The sequence below is a fragment of the Aotus nancymaae genome, unplaced genomic scaffold, assembly GCF_030222135.1.
Source record: "Aotus nancymaae isolate 86718 unplaced genomic scaffold, 86718_ANA_hifiasm-v0.15.2.pri h1tg000002l, whole genome shotgun sequence".
NCBI classification, from domain to species: domain Eukaryota; kingdom Metazoa; phylum Chordata; class Mammalia; order Primates; family Aotidae; genus Aotus; species Aotus nancymaae.
In genome coordinates, this window is record NW_026988413.1 from 26,714,253 (window position 1) to 26,740,688 (window position 26,436).

The window sequence follows — 26,436 nt, forward strand, 5'->3', positions numbered from 1 at the left end:
AGAGCAAACACTGTCCCCTCCGAGGCCATCTTAAAATGTAAACATGCTGGGACGCTGTGTGCCTGAGTAGCTCCCAGGCTGACTTCTCTGCTTCGGGCCCTGAGAAGACTGCAAGAGGACAAAAGCTTCAGCCTCTACGCCCTAATTTTCCTGAAGGCAGCAAGGGGAGTGAAGAGGCTTCCCCCACATTTCAGCCTCCCCTGGCGAATGGGAAGCAGCCCTCCTGTCCCCTGGTCAGTGCTGAGCCCATAGGGGTTGTAGCCAACACGAGAGGCAGCGAAGCCTGTTCAAACTTGTATTTATTTTCTAAGAGATCCGGATGAGGGCACGGGGACGGGGGCGCATAACATGGGTTTTGGGAGGAGCCGCAGACCTTGGGGAGAAGGATGGAGCCTCCGGCTCTGCCCTCAGTCGTGCTGCTAGTAGGGGTGAGTCAGGGTATGCTCCATGACGGTCCGAATCGCCATCCACGTCTCCTGAGCTGTGGGGATGATCTGTGTGGCCGGCAGCAGGAAGCCATAGTGCCCAGTGTCCCGGAGCTCAAAGCTGAAGGCGTACTTGATGCCACTGTCATAGGCCCAGTCGACGGTGATCCCACTGGCCACATCTAGACACAAAAGATCCAAAATGTACCCCCAGAAAGAAGAAGGGGAGGTGGCCGCAAGGTACAGAGGCATCCTGAGTGGAAAGTGGACTCTGGGAGCCAAACCCTCACCCACCCCAGACCACACCAGGCTTCCTGCCCAGGCCCAACCGGCATCACAGCCGTGCACCCAGCCCATTCTCAACACCTGCCCACCAGGCTTAGGAACTTGCAGTAAGCCAGGCACTGGGAGCTGTGCACAAAAGCTGCCAAGAAACACCTGCGTGGGTACCACTGTTCACCCTTCTACCCAGTGTGGAAGGCAGCTTTGGGCCAGCCCAGATAGATCCATGGCACTGTCCTGTGGCCAACCCCAGGTGGATGTGATGTCTGAAGCAGGGCCAGGAGAGGTTCACTCACAGAGGGTGGTGCTGATGCTGCCAAAAATGTACTCGGTCCCATGGACCTCATACAAGGCCTTCACCGCATCCTTGGCAAGATTGTACTGCAAGATGACATTGGCAGGGTGAAAGGTGGAGGCTCCCCATGGCTCCCACACACTCCCCACCCTCACCAACTGGTGAGAAGCATGGATTTAGGAGTCCTGGAAGTTGAAGGTGCAGGTGGCCCTTGTGAGAAGGGAACACAGCACCTCCGGCTTTGAACTTGATCACACGTGGGAACAGCAAGCTCCCCCACCCAGCCCCACACCACAAGGCCTATCGGTCTAGACGCTTGCTTTCAGAGTAACAATCTGAGCCCTTTGGGAGTATGACAGATACGGATTTTCCCGAGAAGGAGTCTCCTCCCCCCAAGCCCTAAGCAGCCAGTCTCACCAGCTCCCTCTGATTTGAAACGGGCTCCAGCGATCGGCCGTAAGGGTACATGAGCATTTGAGAGTAGCTGTGGATGGAGATCAGAGCCTTGAAGTTGCCATGGGCTGTGATGAACTTCACTATGGCAGCCACCTCCGGCTCCGACTGAGGAAAGGGCCCGTGATAAGTCTCTGAGCAGGGGTTGCTGTTAGAACCATTTCCTGGAAGTAAAAGAAAGCCACCCAAAGAGTCGTCGAATCCCCAGGCGAGATACAGACAGCGCTCACAAAATATCTATGTGTTCCCCTACATTTCCCAGCCTCCTTTGCAGTATGATTGAAGTCATGTGACTACTCTGACCAATGAAAAAGTGAGCAGGAATGACGTGGCACTTCCTGGTTGAGATTGTTCAGAGCAAGTGTGACTTCTCCAGGCTTTTTTCTGTCTGTGTGGCTGGAAGCAAAAAAAAATTCTAGATAGAAGCAGCTTCCGGATCCCTCTCTCAGTGCTGGAAGAATGCCGCTAAGGAGAATCACCTATTCACATTGGACTTCGTGCGCATGAAAGACAAACTTGTGTAAGCCACTGAGATCGGGAGTGGTGTTTGTTACTGCTGCGTCCTCTAGTCTAATATGTCAGAGACTGCAGCTCCACCATAACCCACAGTTCTGAAGCCCTGCAGGTAGCCCCCTCAGCTTGTCCTGTGGTTCCTTTAGGAAGGTGGGCCTGGCTCAGAAGTTGCATGCAGCGGAAAATCTAAGTCTCCGTCCCAACCCCGGCTTCCCCTCCTGAGCAGCAGCTTCTTTAGGCTGACCCTTCCTGGGTTTGCCGTCAGTTGAAGGCTCCGACTTGGTGTCAGCTCAGGATTTGCCACAGCCATGGCCCCAGATGCGCCACGAACTTGGGGTCTGGGGATATAGGAAACCGATATGGGAGAATAGTTCCCCAGAGTTGCCTGAGGCTGCCCTGGGAGCCAGAGGTGCAAAGAAGTCTTTGAAAATTCTTCCTGGGGACTTAAGATGAGGGAGAGAACAAAGAGGAGTAGGGTTTTTATTCTTTTCCCAAATTTCATTTGTTTCCATCTTCTCCTAGACTCTCTGCCCTTGCCCCATCTCTTTTCTTCCTCTTCCACTCCTTCCGTTTTCCCTTATTCCCAAGGAGAGGGTTGGGCTGCACTGGGCTGTTCAAGACTTGGTAGGCTAACTTGGAAGGAGTCATCCCAGTTTCTCCTCTCTCTCCTTTTCCCTGGAATGGTGGCACCGTTTAGAGATCAGGGATCACCTCAACTTCTGAAGCCTCCTGAGGAGGCCATAGCATTCCTCTTGACTCCTGGGGCTGGGGGCTGCCCCATGGACCACTTCAGATGATACTCTAGGAATGCAGCCCACGAGTCCTCTTCAAGAATGCACGGGAGGCCAGGCACCGGAGGCCAGGCACGGGTAGGAGGGATGGTCTACAGATTACTCATTACACAGCCATTCAATAAAGGCAGCAACAAAACCATAAACAAAATCGTCCAGCCTGAGTCACCAACTCAGACACACTCTTGCTGACCCCAGGGAGGCCTAGGGAGCATACCCCCTCTCAGTTTAGTGGTCCTCACCTGGAGTGGGGACCCTGGTTAGAAGGGGACATGCCTGCAGAGCAAGGGGGTGAAAGGCAGCCCCCAGGATGGAATCAGCCCAGCTAACAGTGGCCTGGTTTGTTGTGTCTGTCGGGAGCCCCTGCACCTGCTCCACTTGATGAATGACAAACAGCAACAGATGCGCAGAGTGGGGGAGGTTGAAGGCTTTGTCTGCTTTTGCAGCCCACGCTCAGAAAGCCGTTCCCCTGCCAACAACCAGGTGGCTTTGCCCAAATATGGAGAAACACTTCAGGCCATTAGTTCTGGTTTGAGCTAAGCAGAATAAACTAATCTTCCCCCGGCCAAATGGGAATTAGCTGCCTGCATCTCTGACGTTCGAAGTCAAGGTCCTCTGAGCCTGCCTGTTTCACAAGTACCTGCTAATGGATTCATTAGCTATTTATTTTTCCTTCTCTAAAAATGTAATTTGTAGCAAGGGGAAATCTCTGGAAGGACATGGTAAATTATTAAAAGCAGTGATCTTTGAGTGGTGGGATTATGGGAGCTTTTTGCCCCCTCTGGGCTTTTTTTCCGTAATTGTTTTGTACATTGTGTGTATACGGATTTTTTTTTCTGTGGTGAGACCCACAGAAGTTATTTCCTTTAAGAGGCAATTTATCTTTCTACCAGCCAGCCTAGCATGGGGTCCATGGGTACTCACTCCAGTCAGTGCTGAGGGGCCACTGGATACCCATCCGGGCAAGCGTCTGTTCATTTGGAGGCGGAAATGCCTAATTTTGCATGGTCTTGTTCCCTTACACAAGCAGTTACAACCCCCACACTGTGAGCTAGGGGCCTCACTCTCAGTGCTTTGGGGCCAGCCTGATTTTTTTTTTCTTTTTTTTTGAGACGGAGTCTCACTCTGTTACCAGGCTGGAGTGCAGTGGTGCAATCTCAGCTCACAGCAACCTCCGACTCCCTGGTTCAAGAGATTCTCCTGCCTCAGCCTCCCCAGTAGCTTGCATGCGCCACCACGTCCAGCTAATTTTTGTATATTTAGTAGAGACGGGATTTCACTGTGTTAGCCAGGATGGTCTCAATCTCCTGCCCTTGTGATCCACCCTCCTCGGCCTCCCAAAGTGCCGGGATTACAGGTGTTAGTCACCACGCCTGGCCAATTTTTCAATGAGAACAGACCCCAAGAAGCCAGATTTTCAAAGCAATGGGCATCCAGATCTAAAATGTTCTATCTCATTGGTTTGGACACCAGCCTATAGGTCTGATTATCAACAGCAATGACACTATCCCCAGTGAAGCCAAACCCTGAGTCCCCTATGGAGTGCAAATGCCACGTGTAGGGGACAAGGCTGTGTCTGTTCTGGAGACTCTGTCTTGACTAGACCCATAAAATTGTCCTGCCCATCAAATTGCTGTATTTCCAGGGTCCATGTACCTGTCTCTGAGCTTTCTGGAGGCCTCAATTTCCCAATCTCCATGCCCCTCTCATGGTAATGGAGATTATCAGAGAAGAACACCAAGGAACTCAGGAGAAAGCTGCCCCCTCCCTCTCACTGGAATCAGACAGCTCTGCAGATATGTGCCAGGGTCATAAAGTAATGGGTCAAAAATAAAAACCAGGCTCAGGCCAGCCTTGATGATAAAGAATTGTCTTGAGGCCGGGTGCGGTGGCTCATGCCTGTAATCTCAGCACATTGGGAAGCCAAGGCAAGTGACTCACTTGAGCCCAAGCATTCAAGATCAACCCAGGAAACATGGCGAAACCTTGTTTCTACAAACTTTTAAAAAAATACAAAAATTGGCCTGGCATGGTGGCTCATGCCTGTAATCCTAGCACTTTGGGAGGCTGAGGCAGGCGGATGACCTGAGGTCAGGAGTTTGAGACCGACCTAACCAATATGGGGAAACCCTATAAACCCTGTCTCTAGGAAAAATACAAAAATTAGCCAAGTGTGGTGGTGGGCACCTGTAATCCCAGCTACTCAGGAGGCTGAGACAGGAGAATTGCTTGAACTCAGGAGGCAAAAATTGCAGTGAGCTAAGATTGTGCCACTGCACTCCAGCCTTAGCAACAGAGAAAGACTCCGTCCCCCCACCCCCCCAAAAATTAGCCAGGTGTGGTGGTATGCACGTGTGGTCCCAGCTACTTGGGAGGCTGAGGTGGGAGGATCACCTGAGCCCAGGAAGTTGAGGCTGCAGTGAGCCATGATCACACCACTGCACTCCAGCCTGGGTAACAGAGCAAGACCTTGTCTCAAAAAAAAAAAAAAAAAAAGAAAGAAAGAAAGAAACAAGGAAAGAAAGGAAAAGAAAGGAAAAAAAAAGTGGCTCATTCTACTAGATACTTGAAACTATTGCCCTGGCGTCCGCAAAGGGCAGAGTTCAGGTCCTAGCTCTCAGAGAATGAGTTCAGAGGCTTTTCTTTGTGTTGTGCTCCCTTCGGGGCAGGGCTAGGGATATTTTGGGGTCACCATAAACAAGCAAGACTACTTTGTACCTCCTTTAAACCTTTCTCTGCCATATTTAGGATTTTTTTTTTTTTTTTTTTGAGACAGAGTCTCTCTCTGTCGCTCAGGCTGGAGTGCAATGGTGCGATCTCGGCTCACTGCAACCTCTGTCCTCTGGGTTCAAGCAATTCTGCTTCAGTCTTCCAAGTAGCTGGGACTACAGGCGGGCGTCACCACACCCAGCTAATGTTTGTATTTCAGTAGAGACCAGGTTTCACCATGTTGGCCAGGATTATCTTGATCTCTTGACCTTGGGATCCGCCCATCTCGGCCTCCCAAAGTGCTGGGATTACAGGCGTGAGTCACCATATTTAGGAATTAACCCATGCAGTTAATCCTCATTTCAGGAGCTGGGGGAGGTCCCTTTAATGTTTCCCATGAAGGCTTGGCATATGTGTACATTCAACACACACACACACAACCTCTCCCCATGCCCACAGCCCGTCTGTGGCATGTGCTTGCCTGTCCCTGGCTGTGACTCATGCATATTAGCTGACTGCATTGTCCCGTGCCTCCCAAGTTGGGTCAACATGATTTGACTGAGTGGGAGTACCTGCCGCAGACCAACACCTCTTCTCCAGCCCTGCCCCAGGACAGCAATTGCCATACCTCCAAAGCCTGACTTCCAATTCCGGTTGAGATCCACGCCAATGCAGAAGGTTCCAGGTCTGATGGACTTGTTCTTCCGCCATAAGCGGTTCTGGGAAAGCCCAGGTCAGGTGACCTCACTCACTGGGCCCATTCCCAGGGATGGGAGCCTCTGATATGCTGGCCTGTGGGGGTGGGGGAGCCTGGTAGGGCAGGGAGGAGCAAAGGGAAGGAGTCGCCAGGACAGGATAGGGCTGGCATGGGGCTGGGCCAAGTCTGCAGCTCAGATACTGTGTAATTGAAGTTGGGGTCTGGGGAGAGGCCTGGGCACAGGCTGCCAATAGTGGCCTTCCCTGGGCAGCAAGAAAGAGGTCAGAGGGCAAGAGGTTGCAGGTGCAGTATCAGAGCAGCCCACCTGCCTTTGGTGAGGCTTTCTGCAAAGCAGCCCTGAAGGGGTTGGTTCCCAAAGCACAGTGACCTTTTCTCCATCCCCCTAGGGCTCCCATCCTCCCCAGGTGCCCTCACCATGCTGTGGGTAAAAGCAAACCCATCAGGGTTTGTGACGAGCTCTATGAAGATGTCCATGGCCTTCAGTATGTCTGTCAGGATGGGGTCTTTGCCATAATCACTGACAATCTGCAAGAAAGGGTGATGAGAGATGGGGAGCCCTGGGAGGTGCCGCAGGACATTTGCACAGCAGGTGGCTGCAGGAAGTGGGGGCATGAAACCCTCAGGTGTATCTTTTGTGCAGAACCGAAGGCTCGGATTTTCAACAACTAGAAGGCAGGGGATCAATGTGGGCTCTGTGCTGCAAAAGGCAAGAGCACGCGGCAGCTGCTCCAAAGAGCAGGAGGGCGACAGCACCCTGAGTGTCATTGTTCAGCGGGAGGTGCCCTTCAATAGTAAGCCCCGACCCTCAGGTGCAGCCTCCATCATGGGTGCACCTTGACTACAGGTCCCTGCTGACCTTATTGGCAGTCCAGATGCCGGTGGCATGGGTGATCCACTCCCGGGAGTGAATTCCAGTGTCAATCCAGATGGCTGGGTGCTGAGAACCTCCAGTGCTGAACTAAGAAAAAGAATTGGTCCCAAACCGAAGTTTGAACTCAGACAGCTACTGTCTCCAGGCTGCCCAGAAGGAGGTTCTGGAGGCAGCCTCACTGCCCGGGGCAGCTTTGCGCACCAGGTAAGAGGGTGTGTGCACCTGTCCCTGTGCCCAAAAGTGCGAAGGTGTGAGGGCCTTTGGCAATATGGTGGTGCCCTTGGGGAGTAAAGTGATCCATCCAGAAGGACAGAATTTCCCAGGATTGAAAGTATCTGAAGACCAGGGTTTCTCAAACTCTAATGGGCACATAAGTCTCCTGAGGATCTTATTCCAGTGCAGATTCTGACTTAGGAGGTCTGGAGAGGGGTCTGAGGTTTGGCATTTCTCATAAGCTCCCAGGGGATGTTGATACTGCTATGCAGGGACCGTGCTTTGAGTAGCAAAGATTCAGACAACATTAGAGAGAGAAGATCATAGCCCCTGGAGAAATGGAAGCAGGGACAGGTGAAGTCAAGTCCCCAAGTTACGTGAGTCCACTTGGCTGTTCAGAAGAGCCCACAGAGAATTATTGAGAGGGGCAGCAGGCACCTATCTTTCCTGACAGCTGATGCTAAATGCCCCGCAGGGTCCACACTCCTGGGTGCCCTTTTGGGCTCAAACTAAGAGTTGCTTCCTGAGGGCTCTGCATGCACCTCTCCTACTTCCTTATGACCCAGGGAACTGCAGGGTCCTGAGTTTGCTTGAATTCTGTTCCAGTGGCCACTGTGAAGGGTTGGAAAGTTTCTCTACAGACTCCAGCCTGTCTGCAGGGCTGTCTGAGCCAGATGACCTCATAAGCAAGTGGGCCCTTTGTGTACCTCTGTGCACCTCTGTTCCTATGAAACAGATGAAGCAACTGAGGTAACAGAAAGAATGCCAACTCATCCACACTCACACCCCAAGTCCAGGGTGACAACTTCCACACTGCAGCCCTAACCCCTTAGCCATCCTCCCACCTACTTTCTGACCAAGGACATGCCAGGTCACCACACTGTCACCTCTTCATACCTACAAGGGTGGATCTCTGAATGTCACAACCTCAAAGCTTATAGGTCACCTGGGGACAAGTGTATACACATTGTCCTTCTCCGCAAAACTCCCACCCAGCCACTACCCCACTTGAGCTCAGTCTTGTGCCAGAGGGCCTCAATGTAGAGTCTACAAGTTGACTCCATTGGCTTTTTACCTTCAGGACAAGAATGGGCCGGTTTTCAAAGCTGTTGCCAATCTGAATTTTTGAGACAATATCAGAATGCTCCATTACAAAGTTGTCAATCCAGCTATATATCTGAAGGGAAAGAAGCGTGTAAGATTGGCAGTTACACAGGCTGAGCACCACGGCCTCTCTGATGTTCTCTGTGCCCCTTCCCACTCTCCGCAATGCTTTCCCACCTCCTCAGAGAATCTAAAAGAACCCAGATAAAGAATTGCAAAAGTGGAGCATTCCCTCAGAGCTAAAGGAAGTGAGTTGTGGTCTTGCTGCATTCCCAGGCTCCTTGCTCTGTGCCTTTGCCTGGGAGAACAGTGTGTGCTGAGTCTGCTCAAATCCCCAGGCTCGACCCACACGGCTCTCTCTGGTTGGAAATTCTCTCTCTTGCCTCCATTCTGTGGCCTATTCAATCCATTTGACAGATCTCACAGACCATGTAGTGTTGTTTTTATCTTCTTGCTCCTTTTAGACTGTAAGGCCCTTGAAGGCAGGGTTTTTGTATTATTTATCTTTGGCATCAATAAATAGCGACAGACTGTATTATTTCATTCTCTTGTTCTTTCAATACATGGAATTGAATTAACAAATATATGAAAGAAAATGGATTTTCTATTCCATGACTTGTGAAGTGGGAAAAGTGATTATGATAATAGATGGATGATATCAATAATGTTATGTCCTTGACACGCAAAATGAGACCTGTGCCTTGAGTTCCTTTCTGGAGTGGGCATCCCTGCACGCTCCATGTTCATTGTTCTTTATAAACAAGTCACAATTAGACACACCTGCCCTGGCTGACTTAACTATGATCATGAATTTTCTCCAAGTGAAGGCAACTCCCTTTTATTCTAAAAATATGGCTCTCCAATGTCCCTGGCTTCCTGCCCCTCGTATATACCCCAGCACCCACCGCTGGGGCCATAAACACCAGGGCTGGTCATGGACAGGCTGAGAGCCCTAGGTCCCCAGCCATAGGATTAGATGTGTGTAAGAGTTAAAGAAAGAGGAAAGAAACACAAAATGCAGCTTAACAGTCAGGTTTATTTAAGAGAAATAAACTTGAGAGGGGTTTCTGGTCAATTTTTGTCCTTTTTATAACAATAGGGACTGGATTTAGGCAGTTTTTTAATCTCGGGAAACTTAGAATTGTAATGTTTGTTCAAGATGGTGATGCTCTTGCTCTGTCAAGATGAAGGTAGCTTCTACCTGCTCTATTCTGGCCCATAATGGGTCCCTGCCTTAGTGTTCTGCCTAGGAGACCCATTACTCTGCTGTGTTCCTGCCTAGGGCTACACAGCTGAACTACTGTCCCTTCTATCTGAATCCTGGCTTCTGGACCTCTTTGAAGCTGACTCTCTACCTAGCAGACCTAATGTCTGCTGTACAGTCCCCAAGTGTCAGTCACAGTCTCCCATAAACCCTAGAGTCCTTCAGTAGTTTCTGCCTGAGTCAGGAGACCCTAAGGGGCCCAAAGATAGAAGAGAGCCCACAGCTTCCCCGGGCAGACCTACCTCCTCCAGGTTGTGGTATGTGGAGTAACTGAAGCTGCTGGTGCTGCGCTCCCGCCGGCAGGATTTTGCCATGGCCTCTCTTTCCTCATCCAGCAGCACCTGGGTGATGAGGAACATATATTGGAAAGGAAGGGGAGAGCTGGGCTGGCTATGCCTCTTCTGAGCCCTGCCTCTGCTGGCTGTGCATAAAGACAGCAGCAGCACAGGAGAATGAGCCACCCTGAGTGTGAACTGCACAGCAGAAGGAAGCTCCAGGTTGCTGGGTGACTCTTCTGCCTGGCAAACTGGCAGTCATGCTGCCATTTCCCAAATGAGCACAGGACAAGGAGTCTAGAGAGCTGGGTTCTAGGTCTGCCTCTGCCACTAACTGGCTACGGAACTTGCTGTGGCCTTAGTTTCCTTTGCTTGAAAATTTGGAAAGCAGTCTCTGCCTTGCCACCTCATAGGATAAAATGTAATAATGGATTTGAAGGTGTTTTTTTGGGGAAAAAAGGGTGCTCATGGTCTACTGCCAACATTCCTTTTGCACCTGATAAACACACTGTTGATTCAGGGCCCTAGCTGGACCATGTGCACTGACCCCCTGGAAGAAGCAGAGGGTTCCTCTGACCCCCAACATTAACTCCACTTCCAGGAAATAGCCTAGACAACTGGCATGCAAGCCATTCAGAAAGCCAGGCATGGCCAAAGTCAGTCCAAATAATTATGATTCATGTGCCAGTGGTCTTTCACTCACCTCCTAAACACGTCTGGGTGAGCCAAAAGCAATGTCCTTGGGTATCAACATGGAGTCGGCATTCAAACCTTACATGGTACTTCCCACTGCCCATACAGAGGACAGTGTAGTGCCTGGTTGACTTGACCACTCACTCACTGCTCAGACCACCAACATCTTGGGACATTTTTCCCTGCGTGGGTCACAGTGAGATGAGCTGAGATGCTGAGAAAGCATCCTCATTAACCCACGTTGCCCTTCCTTTGCAGCACTGGGCCACAACTAAGTCTTGCCTGTTACTTATTTGGGGCTAGAACCTTAGTTGACCAAGCTTCTTTATCCTCATGATCTCACTTGATCTGGCCAGATGACCCGATAACAGGACAGAAATGAGCTATTTGTGTTAGCACTAAAGCAGATTGGAGAGGTAAAGGGACTTAATGGCAAAGCTAACAAGTGGCAGAGGTGAGATGAGAACCAGTTATCCTAGTCTGTAGCCTTGGGTTCCTTAAGGCCAACTATCAAAACTAAAGGCCAACACTAATAACATATATACAGGCTGGGCATGGTGGCTCACACCTGTAATCCCAGCACTTTGGGAGTCCGTCCAAGGTAGGAGGATTGCTGAAGCCCAGGAGATTGGGAACAGCCTGGGCAACAAAGGGAGACCCTGTCTCTACAAAAAATTAAAACTGAAAAATTAGCCAGGCTTGGTGATGTGTGCCTATAGTCCCAGCTACTTAGGCTGAGGCAGGAGGATTGCTTGAGCCTGGGAGTTAGAGGCTAGAGTGAGCTATGATTGAGAGTAAGTTATGATTGCACCACTGTACTCTAGCCTTGCAATGGAGCAGCACTCTATTTCTAAACACACACACACACACACACACATACACAGATATGTTTGTGTGTGTGTGCATGTGTGTGAACAGAAAGAGCGTACAAACGTTAACAACAGCTAAAAACGCCACTGTACTATTCTTGCAATTTAGAAGTTTTTTACAATAATGAAAAAGCAAAGACCCCTGAACATAAGAATACAAGACACTAAAATGCCAAAAATATAGACCAAAATGTTCACAATGCCTGCTAAGATAGAAGAAGGCGAATTCTGAGTAAATTTTTTCTCTCCTCTATTTTTACATTTCGGCAATATGCTTATCCTACTTCAATAAGTAGGAACTTTTAAATGAATAAATAATAGCCAAACCAAAAGGCTACTGTGTGTAAGGTCTTTTAGGCTGACTGATGGCGCCACGGACGCTATGGCGACCCCCACGACCCACACGTACACCTCTGGTGGGCCTTCTGGAATTAGAAAACCTGAAGTAACTAGAAGACCATGAAAAGCAGAAGAACGATCAACCCCTGCGGTGCCTAAGTAACTTGAGACATTCTTCTATTGTTTCTTATTCCAGCCCCAATCGATAAGACCATTGGACTTTGTAACCAACCTTGGTCAACCTTGTGACTCCAGACCCTATGACCCCCTCCCACCTTGCAAACCTATGACCCCCTCCCAGCTTGCAAAAAATCCATCCTAAACTGTAACTTCCGTAACTTTCCACTGCTTACCCCAAACCTATAAAACCAACTCCTATCCCACCGCCCTCCACTGACTCTCTTTTTGGACTCAGCCTACCAGCGCCCGGATGAATAAACAGTCATGTTGCTCACACAAAGCCTGTTTGGGGGGTTTCTTCATTCAGAGCGTGCATTTTAACACTGCGGAGGCTTCCTTCCCGCCCCAGCTGCCGTAGATGAGGCACAGCCTAATGACTCACTCATCCCCAAGGCCTAGTGGGCTCACTCACAATGCTCAAGTTCGTAGATTTCAAAATGGGACTGAAAATTGATGTTTGGGGCTCACTTTATTTTTAAGCACTGACTCCATGCGAGGCAATTACAGTTGCCATGTTTTCCAGCTGCACTGGCCGGCCGGAGGCAAAGCCAGGATTGCTGGGTAAGTTAGATATGGCTGGAGGAGCCCTGTCCTCTCTGGCCATTGGCAATCACTTCTGGGAAGCTCTAACAAAAGGAATTTGTCTTCTTCCTAGGAAGCTGACCCAAATCTCAACAGCCTACCATGACCAATGTGTGCCAGCCGCTGTGTGCCTGGTGCCATCAGCTGTGATGAGCAGCTGCAAGGAAGACAGCAGCCTGCCAGCCGTGAGGACAAGGTAAAGGGTCTCCAGGGATCTCGTAGAAGCCTGGAGTGGGGGTGGAAGTGGAGGACAGGAAGGAAAAATTGGGGAAAAAAGGACTAGAGGACCCAATTCTGCCCACACAGCCCTGGGACACCCACAGGAAGCCAGGACCCAGGAGGCTGTCCCTTCTTCCACACAAGAGCTTGGAGGCAAATGGAAAGTCAGCACCAAACTGCACATAACTTTCCAGAAACCCTCACAGCCTTGTGAATGGAGGTGACACCCTCTTTCAAACTGGGAATCCTCAGCCCCCACAGCTGGCCCCACTCCCAGGAGCATGAATCTGCTTTGGCCTGGAAACCGCACCAACGTTTGCTCCATGTGTGGGGCCGAGGGAAGGGGATGAGAGAGGGAAGAATGCAGTCTGGCCACAGGCTGAGAAATGCCTAATGACAGCCCTGTCAGGCTTCTCAGGAAAAAATAACAAAACAAAGAACCCAACCAACTCAGAAGTAAGCCATCTGCCTCCCTGGAAGCCCTAACCTGACAGGGAAAGTAATACCTCAGTGTGAATTAATTTACGATGAGTCAGGAAGGATGGGGACCCTCTGGGGAAGAACAGCCCTCCAGGGTTGGGCAGGAGAGGAGGCAGGGGGGCCCCAGCACTGAAGCTGAGGCGGGGGAGAGCAGGATTTCTCACAGCCCAACTCCAACCACAGATGCAAAATGGACGCAGCTCCTGGAAACAGCGTGGGTTGGGGGCTCCGGGACAGCGGCCGCGGCCTCTCCTCCCATGCTCCAGGCCTTCTCTTCCAGGCCTAACATCTGCAGTAGAAGCTGCATGGCCAGTAGCACCCCAGTCCCATGGCCCTGGATGTGCGGGGTGGCTGCTGATCTGATGTTTTCAGAATAGACCCCCTCAGAAGTCAAGGCCAAGCCACAAGGCTTCCCTGTCGAAAGGGCAAAGTTAAAATGCCACACAGACAACAGTGATGACCGCTAAGGAGACGGATGGCTTGAGAGTGGAATCTGAGGGTGTGGGAGCTCAGGCTAAACCCCGATCCTGCCACCAGCTCCAGCAAATTACTAACTTCTCTGTGCCTCAGTTTCCCCTTTGCAAAATGCAGGTTATATTATCACATACTTTGGCACATACTTTAAAATGGTCTCATGAGGGCTGGGCGTGGTGGCTGACACCTGTAATCCCAGCACTTTAGGAGGCCGAGGCAGGTGGATCACTTGAGGCTGGGAGTTCAAGACCAGTCTGGACAACAAGGCAAAACCCTGTCTCTACCAAAAATACAAAAATTAGCCAGGCATGGTGGCACATGCCTGTAATCCCAGCTACTCAGGAGGCTGAGGCAGGAGAATTGCTTGAACCCACGAGGTGGAGGTTGCAGTGAGCCAAGATTGTGCCACTGCATTCCAGCCTGGGCAACAGAGCAAGACTCCATCTCAAAAAAAAAAAAAAAAAATGTTCTCATGAGGATTAGAACGGTTATTACAAGCTAAATGCTTAGACTTTTGCCAGGCATGTAGTAAATGCTAGAGAATGTTAGCTATAATGATGAGGAAGGTGACGACGATAAGGAAGGTGATAATAACTTTGGGGTGACTCCAGGGCTCTGTGATGGAGCACTACAAGGCATGACCAGGAAGCGTGGATTCCTCCAGAGGTAAGATGGCTTCTGTAGGACGTGGAAGGCAGAAAGCCCCAATGCATGGTCATATGAGTGAGAGAGTCAGCTGGTAAGACAGTCAACAGAGGGGCCCAACAGAAGGGCCTGGGTCCTCTTCTGTCCCTATGCCCATGATGCAACCAGACTCTGTCTCTCCCAGGGTCTTGCCCATCACTTTTCCTGTCTTCCCTGGCTTCTCCTGCAATCCTCCCTGCTGTCTTCTTCTCCTCTCTGGAGCTGCCACTCACCCTCACACCAACCAACAGCATTTCTACCTTTACAACTCTGCTGTTCAAGCCAGGCATGTTGGTGCATGCCTGCATACTGGCTATTCAGGAGGCTGAGGCAGGAGAATCTCTTGAGCCCAGGCATTCAAGGCTGCAGTGTGCTATGATTGTGTCTGTGAATAGCCACTGTACTCCACCCTGGGCAACATAGCAAGACCTCATCTTAGAAAAAAAAAAAACTCCACTGGCCTGTAATCCCAGCACTTTGGGAGGCTGAGGCAGGTGGATCACTTGAGGCCAGGAGTTTGGGATCAGCCTGGCTAACATGGTGAAACCCTGTCTCTACTAAAAAAAAAAAAAAAAAAAAAAAAAAAATACAAAAATTAGCCAGATGTGATGGGATGTGCCTGTAATCCCGGCTACTTGGGAGGCTGAGGCACAAGAATTGCTTAAGACTGGGAGGCGGAGGCTGCAGTAAGCCAAGATCGTGCCACTGCACTCCAGCCTGAGTGATGGAGTGAGACCCTGTCTCAAACCCAAAATAAACAAATAAATAAAAACTGTACCCTTCAGCTAGCAAAATAATCATTTTCAAAAGTAAAGAATTAAACCATATCAGTGATGAGAAAATGGTCAAAGAGTGAAATGGGAAGGAAAGAGGGAGTTGGGGAAATAGGGAAGAAGAAGGGTGCAATTTAAAATAAGGACCCATCTAGCATAGTGACACCTGTAATTTCAGCACTTTAGGAAGTTAAGGTTGGCGGGTTGCTTGAGCCAGTAGTTCAAGACCAGTCTGGGCAACATGGTCAGACCCTATTTCTACAAAAAATACAAAAATTAGCTGGGTATGGTGATGTGGGCCTATAATCCCAGCTACTTAGAAGGCTGAGGCAAGAGGATGGAGTGAGCCTGGAAGGTCAAGGCTGCAGTGAGCTGTGATCATGCCACTGCATGTCAGCCTGGATGACAGAGCAAGACCTTGTCTCAAAATGAAAAAACAAAATAAAATGAAAAGAAAACCTTATGACCCTTGCAAGGGCTTTGGCTTTTACTCCAAATCAGTTGAGTTTTAAGCAGAGGAAAAACATGCTTGAATTGGCATAGTTTTAAAGGACCCTTCTGGCTGCTGTTTTGAGACTAGGTAATAAGGAGTCAAGGTTGGGAATGGGGAGGAGCAGTTAGAAATCCACTGAGGCCGGGCGCGGTGGCTCACGCCTGTAATCCCAACACTTTGGGAGGCGGAGGCGGGTGGATCACGAGGTCAAGAGATCGAGACCATCCTGGTCAACATGGTGAAACCCCGTCTCTTTCCTTTACTAAAAATACAAAAAATTAGCCAGGCGTGGTGGCGTGTGCCTGTAATCCCAGCTACTCAGGAGGCTGAGGCAGGAGAATTGCCTGAACCCAGGAGGCGGAGGTTGCAGTGAGCCGAGATCGCGCCATTGCACTCCAGCCTGGGTAAGAGCGAAACTCCGTCCCAAAAAAAAAAAAAAAAGAAATCCACTGGAAGAACCCAGGTGAAGGATGAGATGGCGCCCGGGCCCTGGGGCGGGGGTGCTGGTGGTATGGGATGTGCTAAGATCCATTCTGAAGGCAGCAATGAATCTTGCTGAGGAGGGGTTAGAGGAAGGGGTCAAGAATGCCTCCCAGCCTCTTGTCTGAGTGACTGGAAGGATGGTGTTGTCATTTCCTGAGACAGGGAGGGCTGTGGAGGCACCGATGAAGGGCCAGAAGAGCTGGGTTTGGACCTGGAAAGTTGGAGATACCCGGTTGAACCCCCAGGTGGAAACAATGAATAGGCGGTTGCATCCAGGAGAGCAGGTGCTGGCTGGAGACAGAACACAGAAGTCCTGGATGCCAGGAGAAGAGACAGGCTCCAGGAAGGAGAGAGCAACCAGTTGTGCTGTTGGAAGGGGAACACTGAGAGTCGGCCATTGGGTTGGATCTGGGAGTTGCGTGTGACATTGTCGAGGGCAGCTTTGGTGAAGTGAGGGGTCGGGCAGCCTGCTGGCGGAAAAGGAAGAGATGGCAGAGAGAGTCAGTGTTTTCAGGAGTTTCACTCTATGGGGAAGCATAGACGATGGCTGGAGGGGAGAGGGAAGGGATCAAGAGAGGATTTTTTTAAATGGGAGAAATAACTCTATTTGCATGGTGATGAAAATGATCCACGAGGGAGAGGGAAATTGGCAAAGCGATATTTGCACTAAATTGTATTCTGCTCTAGATGGTCGGAGCATGGGTGATTTTTGTTTTCTCCTTGTGCTTTCCACTATTTTCCAAATTATCTAACATGAATATTTATTAATTTTGTAATCAGAAAAAAGCCATTAAAATCCACAGAGCTGATTGCTCAAGTGAAGCTTTTCCATGGTGACTCCTCCTAGGGGAAAAAAAAAAACAACCAAAGGGCTAAAAAGAACGAGGAGGTGAAGAAAAATTAAATGCAAATAGAGCTCGCTTGGAATCAGATAATTTCTTGCCTGGCCCGCTGCAATTTCCTCACCACCCTCCTGCCTGTCAGTCTCTCCCTGGGCCTGTCCCCAACTCAACACTCTCACTGTCAGGGTGGGTTTTCTGAAATGCAAATCTGATCATGTCAAAGCACCTCCGGTGGTTCCCCCCTAGTTTTCAGGATAAAATCCTGACCTCATCTTATGGTGGAGGACACTCTTTGCAATGGGGTCTGGCCTCATCGCCAGTCTGGGTGGGCCCCCCCCTTCCTCTGGCCAGCCCCCTCACCTGCTCTTCAGCACACCGTAATTACTGCCTTCTCAGAAGCACGGCGTGCAGTGCCTCTTGTATGTGCTCCCATAGCAACGGCCCTCACTCCATCAGCCACTCATCCACTCCATTGTAATCACCGATTTACTTCCCTCCATCCCCATCCCCCCGCCCGCCTCGACCCTCCGGCTCCACTGGATACAGGGCCGGGTTTTTATCTCTGTGTTTCTAGCCCCTTGCCCTATGTGCAGCACACAGTAGGTCTCTCTGTGTCTGGGAGTGGAATGAATGGCCCTGCCTCATGTTTCTGAAGCATCCCTCTGATCACAGGGCAGAGGGAGAGAGAGATTCCAGAATCTCCCCTGCCTCTGGCAAAAGTGAAAACCAGCATCCAGGTTTTCCAGCCTGGTCCTGGCCACCAAACACGGCCACTCCTCTTTCCTTTCCTCCTCCTAATGAATGTCCATTAATTCCACTGACATTTATGAATCCCCAACAGAGCGGCAAGTCCTACTATAGGTGCTGGGGTAGAAAGATGGATGCGGAGTGTGGAGCTGGACCTTCACTGAGGGGAGGGGCCAGGGGAACAAAGACCGACGTGTGAATAACATCGTGCCTGTCCTGAACACCCCAACAGAGCAAGTAATTCAGCAGGCAACCGCTAAGGGCCCACCCTGCAGGGGCATCGCCAAGTACTTGGCTGAGGAGATCCAGAAGACAGGGAGAAAATTGGACCCCTGCCTCTGTATCTGAAATACAAGACTGGACACCAACAACCTGAGGGGTGCGAAGCCCTTAGGTCCTGTTAGCAAATCTCAGCTTCCCTCCTCCTGGACCCCTCCCCATCATCAACCACAAATCCACACAACAGCCACCCCCAGCCCCTGCTCCCTCTAAACCAAAACATGATCATAAGTATGTCAGTGAGCACTTGAACACTGCAGGAAGAACCAGTTGGTGAAAATCCTGCCTGGCTGGATCAAGGCTAAGAGGTCACAGCGTTTTCCTGAGAGGGAGGGCAAAGCGCTAGAGGGACTCGGGGCTGCGGATGTGGCGAGAGCCCTTGGGGGAGATTCAGAGGGGACTCTGGGGCCATCTCTGATATGCAGAAACCAACAGAAAGTTTTTAGAGACTTCTGTGTATCTGTTTGCCAAATGCTGTGGAGTTCCCAGGGTGGGGCTGAACCAGGGAAATGGAAACTTCAGAATAGAGGCCTGGGCTAAAAATGAGAATGAAGTTCTCTTTCTTTTGATGTGGTAGCCCCTTTTGTCTGTGGGAGTTGCCCCGTTTTTGTTTGTAGGGGATTTAATTAGAGAACTATACCACCCCCACATGTTGAGCGGGAAACAGCTGTGCCTGATGAGGGATAAAGATCTTTGAAAGGACCACAGTGCCCCAGCGCTGCACTCGCTCGCCTGGGAAAGGAATGCTGCCTAATGCGTTGATCCCTTGGCATGCGGTGTCAAGTGTGTGCGCCCCGCCCCGGGAGGCTCTGTATTCCCACACTCGGAGCCCTCAGGGGAGATTAGCGCCATACAACAAGGATGGGAATGAATCTTTATGGATACAGTTCCACAGGTACACAGCCAGCAGCAGCAGCTGCAGAAAGATGCAGCGGGTCGGGGTGGGGGGAACTTAACCAAGGAGTGGTACCCACAAAGATCTCTAGGAAGGAGGCCGTGCTACCAAACACCTTTCAGGGGCTCTTTAGGATATTCCAGAAAATAGAACAATTGAAACAGAATTTCACAATGTTAAGAAAAGACGCAGGGAAAGCAACAGGGAGACTGGGGTGTCCAGGATGAGGGCTACTTGCCCTACCCAAGAGTGGGTCTATAGCTGCTTCTCCCAAAACAGTTCCTCTGGGAGAATCCTGCCTGGGGAAGATGCCCCGTGCAGACAGCCGTGCAGTGGAGGTCAGGGGAAGGAAACCACACCAGTGCTTTCTCTGCTTCTTTCACCATTTCCCACTTCTCTAGAGTAAAGCAGTTCCCCCGGGTACTGGATGGCTGAGACACAGCAGGAACAGGAGGGAGCGATCAGATAAGCAAAGGAAGAAGCTATCCAGGGGCACCTTCCCACGATGCCCCGGGAGGACCCAGCTGCATCTTCCGGTCTCCATTCTCCCTGCGCCGTTGCTATTTGTTAGCTGCAAATCCGTCCCCAGGAGGACTCATCACAGGCACCCTCTCCACTCCCACACTGTGAGTGCTTCCCCCATGAACTCTGTCCTAGCTTCAGAGTCTTTCTGAGAAGCGTGTGGCTCACTTTCTTCCACAGCGTGTCCACAAACACGCCGATGGAGACCCAGAAACAGCATGTCCACTTTTAGCCCTGAGGACGTGTCCTCCATGCTGGGCCCCACTCAGAAAGGGAGGCGGAAGGCAGGGCCCCAACGGTCGCAGGGCCTCACCTGGATGTCCTTTATCATGATGCTGTAAGCGAGGCCATGGGACTCCAGATAAGCTTTGATGTCTTTCAGTTCAGAGGAGGGAGCTCTCATATCCACAGGGAGGCTGGGTCTGGCTGGGCCACGCCAGAAGTCCACCTTGTTCACCAAGGACAGAGAGACAGGCGCATTGATTACTCCATGTCCCCAGAGAACCAGTAGACCCTCTTTCTATGCAGGAGATGGGGACGGGGTGATGTCCCAAGGCCCCCAGCGGATGCCTGGAACAGCAGATAGTACCAAACCCTATATATACTACGTTCTTTCCTTAGACATACAGACTTAGGATAAAGGTTTTCTTTTTTTTTTCTTTTTTTGCGGGGAGTGGGATGGGGGATGGAGTCTCGCTCTGTCACCAGGTTGGAATGCAGTGGTGTGATCTCGGTTCACTACAACCTCCACCTCCCGGATTCAGGCAATTCTCCTGCCTCAGCCTCCTGAGTAGCTGGGATTTCAGGTACCCACCAATGAAACAGGGTTTCATTGTGTTGGCCAGGATGGTCTTGATCTTTTGACCTCGTGATTCGCCCACCTTGGCCTCCCAAAGTGCTGGGATTACAGGCGTGAGCCACTGCGCCCGGCCTAGGCTTTTTTTCAATTTGTTATTTTTGTGGGTACATAGTGGGTGTATATATTTATGGGGCATATGGGATATTTTGATACCGGTATGCAATGTGTAATGATCGAATCAGGGCGAATGAGGTGTCTATCACTCAAGCATATATTCTTTGTGCTACAAACAGTCCAAGTACACTCTTTTAGTTATTTTTAAATATATAATTACATTATTATTGATTATAGTCACCCTGTTGTGCTATTAAACACTAGATTTTATTCACTCTATGTTTTTGACAGACCTATAATAAAGTTTAACATATAATTTTTTTTTTTTTGAGATGGAGTTTTGCCCAGTCTAGAGTGCAATGGCATGATCTCAGCTCACTGCAACCTTTGCCTCCCAGGTTCAAGCCATTCTCCTGCCTCAGCCTCCTGAGTAGCTGGGACTACAGCCACAAGCCACCACGCCCAGCTAATTTTTGTATTTTTAGTAGAGTCAGGGATTCACCATGTTGGCCAGGCTGGTCTCAAACTCCTGACCTCAGATGATCCGCCCTCCTTGGCCTCCCAAAGTGCTGGGATTACAGGCGGGAGCCACCGCACCCAGCCCTAACTTATAAATTAGGCACAGTAAGAGATTAAAAACAATAATAATAAAATAGAGCAATTATAACAAATGCCAGCATCACTACTCTTGTGCTTTGGGGCCATTATTAAGTCAAATAAGGGTTAGACAAACAGAAGCACAGCAACACTGAGGCAGTCGGTCTGATGGCCGAGATGGCCCCTAAGTGACTAAGTGACTCAAGGGAGGGGAGTGTGGACAGCGTGCAGGTGCGAGACTTCATCACGCTACTCAGAACAGTGTGCAATTTAAAACGTATGAGTTGTTTATTTCTGGAATTTTCCATGTACTGTTTTTGGTTGACTGCAGATCAGGAGGGACTACTACACACTTAAAAGGGCCCCAGTTCCATGATGAAACCCTCAGGCTGAGCGGAAAGACTGGGACAAACAAAATCCCCAAGGCGCTGAGGTTCGTTCCCTAATTCAAGCCCTGTTGCCTCTACACCTCACTCATACCCCTTGCAACTTCTCCTGGATCCAGAGAGCCCTGAACAGTTCCTGGCTGGGTGCAGTGGCTCATGCCTGTAATCCCAGCACTTTGGGAGGCCAAAGTGGGTGGATCACCTGAGGTTGGGAGTTCAAGACCAGCCTGACCAACATGGAGAAATCCCTGTCTCTATTAAAAATACAAAATTAGCCGAGCGTGGTGGCACATGTCTGTAATCTCTCAGGAGGCTGAGACAGGAGAATTGCTTGAACCCAGGAGGCGGAGGTTGCGGTGAGCCGAGATCGTGCCATTGCACTCCAGTCTGGGTAACAAGAGCGAAACTCCGTCTCAAAAAAAAAAGAAAATTTCTTAATGCAAGGCCGCTCATCATCTGGGACATGAACATGGACAAGCACCTGGTCAGGAAAGGGAGACCTCATTGCTCCCATCCCAGCAGAAGTAGGAGAGGCCAGATCTGGGTCCCTAGCTCAGCCTTTTGCAACGCCTATTTTTCAATTAGTAAAATGGAGAGAATGATCATAAAGCATCATGAGTCCCGGTCGATGGGGACACTCAGACAAGTAGGAGCACAAGGGCTTCTGCCACAGCCAGGAGTATCTGGTGGTTCCAACGGCCCCCTAACAAAACCCTTTTACGTAATAGTCCAAGTCAAAGAAAATGTTTTCCATTGTGAAAACCTGCAGAGGACAAAAGTTCTCAGGAAAGATGCTCAGGCTGATGATGGGGACCAACCCAGATAAAATCCAGGTTTGCCAAGCTAGGCCATTTCACTTGGGAGGCCAATTTGTCCAATCTCCATACTGGGTGGCATCCCACCCAGAGACCCTGTGCCCCCCCATGTGACTTTAGGAAATTCCCGCTGTTTGGAGATCGGTGCCCTGATGGCTCATAGCAGCCCCCTATCCTGAAGAGAGCGGGTGGCTAAAGGAGCAACAGCCTTTAAGGCAGCCTACATTTCCAGGCAGGTGTTTCTGATTTTTCTCAAAGAGGAGCCACCTGTGATTTCCCACAGGTCTGTGCTCTTTGCAGGGACCTCAGGAGGGCAGGTTTGGGGTGAGTGGGGCAGGACAAGGAGCTGAAGTTGTGAGCCGCTGCAGGGGGCGGAGATGTCCCCAGGCCTGACAAGTCCTCACCTTCTGGGGCTTCAGACCCTCCAGATCCCTGAGAAGTGAAAGCTGCTTCTCATCTCTGGCCAGGACTCGAAGAACCTGGTCCCTAGAAAAACACAGAGGGGGCAGAGGAAGCTGCAGAGAAGGATCCCTGGAAGGCTGTGTGTGTCACTTGGATGGGACTGAGTGGAGCAGAGGCCCAGCTGAGGGCACCTGGCAGGGAGGCCGGAAGGCACCACATGAGCGGAGGCTGAAGGAGCCCTGAGCAGGCAGGACGCGCAGGTGGCCCTGAGAAGCGCGTGTTCCCTCAGTCTAGAGTCAGTGAGCTCTCCAGCCCCCAGGACAGACCACCCAGGGGCTAAATAAAGCTTGTCAGTGCTACTGATGGACTGAAGGCCAAGCCAGGGGAAGAAGGAATGGAAAGGAATGGGGAGGGAGTGGTGTGTGGAACTGAAGGAATGAGGGGGAGAAAGGAATAGACACAGGGCTGGGGGGACCAATGGTGGCCCCAAAGGCTCTTCACATGGGGGCACCAAGGCCATGGTCTGTCTCAACGCCAGGAAGGTGAGATCAGGTAACCTCACCTCACCTGACAGGGAGGAAGTTGAGCTCCTTCCCTTCCCAATGGAGGTGGGTGGGAGGTGGCGTAACCGAGTCCTGTAGTGCAGGTACGACGCCTGAGATGGGGTTGGTGCCCTTGCTGGCTGGCTCTGAGACCGTGGGCGAGGAACTCCCTCTCTACACTTGCTGTGCCTCTTCTTCTCTACTGTGGAGTGCCGTGAGGCATCCAGCTCAGGACCTTGGGGAGACCTAAAGCACATCCATAGAGCACCTGGCATGTAATTTACTAGAACTTCCTGTCATCCATTCTTTGTAGGGGACGTAGTCTTGTGGGGGCTACAACTTCTTTGAGAATTGGAGGAAAGCTATGAATGCTTCCTCCCCACAGAAGCCCCTGCTGTATAGAAAAATCATTGCATGTGGTTTTGGGGGATCTTGGAGCCCCAGGGGCCTCCTCCTGGACTCTGGATTTGGGGAGGACTGCCAAGCAGCCAGCCCTGGAGCATGAGAGTGGGTGACTGCGGAGCTGCAAGTGGGTTCAGGACAGGAACCCACATCCTGACTCTCCGCCTCCATCGGGCATCAGTGGGGCGGCCACCTCCTGCTGGGACATCCGGTCCCCTCCTCCCTCCCGCTACCGGGCAGCCACTCACCCTGTGAAATTCATTTGGCCCAAAGCCACTGCCAGGATAAAGCTGAAGTTCAGGAGCATCCGCCTGTCCATGGGGGACGGCCCAGGGCGTGTCCCTCCTCCAGGGATGCCCTGCATGCTTCCTCCTCCTGGAGAGCTTCAGGGGCTTTCCTTGTGCACCATAGCCCAGGCCTCAGGACAGCGCAGCACCTAGAGACTGGAAGCCCGACCCAAGAATGAGCATTAGGCTCTCTGGGGGACCCAGCATGTGGCCCCCACATGCCAGGCCTTGGGAGAGCTAGGGCTGCCCCTCCCTAACCCAACACATCCTCTCCTGGGAAGGGGAGAGGGAGGAGAGAAGGAGGAAGACAGGCCCTTCGCTTTTCTTTTCTCTCGGGAGTTTTGCCAGGCCAGCCCCTTCTGAGCATCAAAGCCTCCATCTCTGGAGAAAGACCAGAGTAGCCAGCAGCCCTGGGACACCCCTCCTTTCCTCCTCCTCCTCCACGGCATCTTCTCTTTTGCTCTTGTTCTCCCCCCGGCCCAGTCACGCTTTCCCTGTGCCATATCGTCCTTACACATAAGGGTGTGATGCCATTGCAAGACGGCTGGGCTTAACAGACAGAGACTGGGCGCTCACTTCCCATCTAAAAGATCTGGAGCAGCTGCCCTAATCCCTCTAAATCTCAGTTTACTCATCCATCAAATGGGGTTAATCATACCTCCCCTCCCTAGCTCACAGGGTTTAGAGGGGTATTAGATGAGACAACTTGAGTGAATTGGCTTGGTAAAGCCTGCAAAATGCAATGCGTTATTATTTCAAAAGCATTAACTGTTAGTCACAGCTGCATTTGAGGTCGGTCCTCCAGTGGCAACGAGGAGAAGGGGAAGAGAGGAGAATGGAGAAGAGAACAAAGGAAATAACTATATATTGTCTGAGAAGGAATTCAATCAAGATTCCCTTTTCTCTATCTTCAGGTGGTCACCATTGTGCTAACACAGATCGTGCGTTTTCTGCTAGACACGAAGGTCACCGCAGTGATTATTATAGTTCTCAACAGACAGCAGAGTCAATTTCTCAGTCCTGCTGAAGCCCCACACAGTTCCCTTTACAGTCTGGGAATCGCAGAAGTAAAGCAGGGGCCAGCACACAAAGCAGTCATATTGGAAGGGGAAAGTGAAAGATGATGCCTGAATGGCAAATGATGAATCTAACAGAAAATCCGCAGGGGGTGGGGGAAAGGCAGAGACTGAATCCAACCAAGTTGTTCAGCAGAGGACGTCAACAAAAGGCCACTTAACTGTCACCGGCGATTCTCAGAAGCCTCCCTCCCCAGCCATACTATCCCAGAATGGCCAATTAACTGGCCATGTGTGCAGAGAAGGGAGCTCTTTTATCGACAGAATGCCGGGCTTCCCCGCCCGCCTACCCTACTCCATTATTTTGTAGTTCAGCTGTTCAGACACACCAGACTCTCCTAGAACCCTGGCTTTGGGGACTCTCAAGCAGTAACATTTGCAAAGGGTTTAAGGACCTAGAAAAGAAGGCAGTTACGCTTTTCACCCAAGTAACATTCAGCTTCAGTAGCAATGGAAATAAAAGGGAATTTCAAAGGAAAAAAATGGAGATGGTGCTAGTCACCAAAAGAACCCAGTGTCTTCTTGTTCAAAAACATCATTTTAAGCCACGAATATGAGACGACTATCCCTGTACTTGGCTTAAGGGTGGGGATAGAGAGAGTGAGAGAGCAAGAATGAGAGTGAGAGAGAGAGAGAGAGAGAAGCACTTAGGAATTTTTGGGAATTCTATGACACAGCTTCCAATAGAACTTTCTGTGACAATGGAAATGTTCTGTGTCCACATGGCCCAAGAGGATAGTCACTAACCACTTGAAATGTGGCTAACGTGACTGAGAAACTGAGTTTGGGGTTTTATTTAACTTTAATTAATTTAAATAAAATTTAAATAGTCACATGTGGCTAATGGCCACCATACTGGACGGCAGAGTTCTATGGGAATTCACCAACCCTGAAAGCACCATCTCCAATGGCTGGATTTGTTTTTGGTTTTTCTTCCTCTAAGTTCATATAAGACGGGTAATGTGCTGACATCGTAACAAGGTTGAGGGTGACACATCTCACACGTGCATTCGTGAGCACCCAATTATGCTTATGAACTACCTTACCAGCTCCTGGCTGGGTTTGAAGCAGACACATGGCTATGCTTGATCTAATACCTCATTTTGGCTTTTCACTCATAATTAATTATTCAGCTAATCATTTACTCAGTAAATTTCCGCTGAATACCTACTATGTGCCAGGCCCTTACTAAAGTCTGGAAGTAACATAGAAAGCAACACATACCTGGCCCTTACATTTCTAAAGGGGTAAGTAGACCATGAATTTAAATAGCATGCAGATAATGAGTGACCTGGAGACATAATGGTAGCCCATCTGACTCCAGATAAGTGTAAAAATATAGCTGGTGTTTGTACTACAAGGGAAAGGTGCATCGTACCATGTGGATGGGTCACATGGGCTCCATGTAGACTGAAGGAGAGTTTCCTTCAATTAGAAATTTTATTGGAAGGCTTTTATTTCCTGCAGGTGGGTGGGTTAGATACCTAAGCAATCCTATCCAAATGAAAAACTCAAATGCAGGATAAAATATTTTTAGTAACAACTTTTT

At 50.3% G+C, this 26,436-nt stretch overlaps 1 protein-coding gene and 1 non-coding gene across 2 annotated transcripts; both read right to left on the bottom strand.

Annotated features, from left to right (window-relative positions):
* Nucleotides 1-289: 289 nt before the first annotated feature.
* On the bottom strand, nucleotides 290-23,888 carry CPA5 (carboxypeptidase A5). Its single transcript, XM_012473956.2, has 11 exons — nucleotides 23,773-23,888; nucleotides 22,583-22,664; nucleotides 19,781-19,915; nucleotides 9,881-9,979; nucleotides 8,346-8,447; nucleotides 7,043-7,144; nucleotides 6,601-6,711; nucleotides 6,097-6,187; nucleotides 1,420-1,619; nucleotides 1,004-1,088; nucleotides 290-607 (listed from the first exon to the last, which is right to left on the bottom strand). The coding sequence occupies exons 1-11, from the start codon at nucleotides 23,886-23,888 to the stop codon at nucleotides 420-422; spliced, it is 1,311 nt and encodes a 436-aa protein (XP_012329379.2). The 3' UTR covers nucleotides 290-419.
* Nucleotides 23,889-25,834: 1,946 nt separating this feature from the next.
* Nucleotides 25,835-25,938, bottom strand: LOC135274550 (small nucleolar RNA U13). Its single transcript, XR_010342348.1, has one exon. It is a non-coding gene; the product is annotated as a small nucleolar RNA U13 (small nucleolar RNA).
* Between the last annotated feature and the right edge of the window lie 498 nt (nucleotides 25,939-26,436).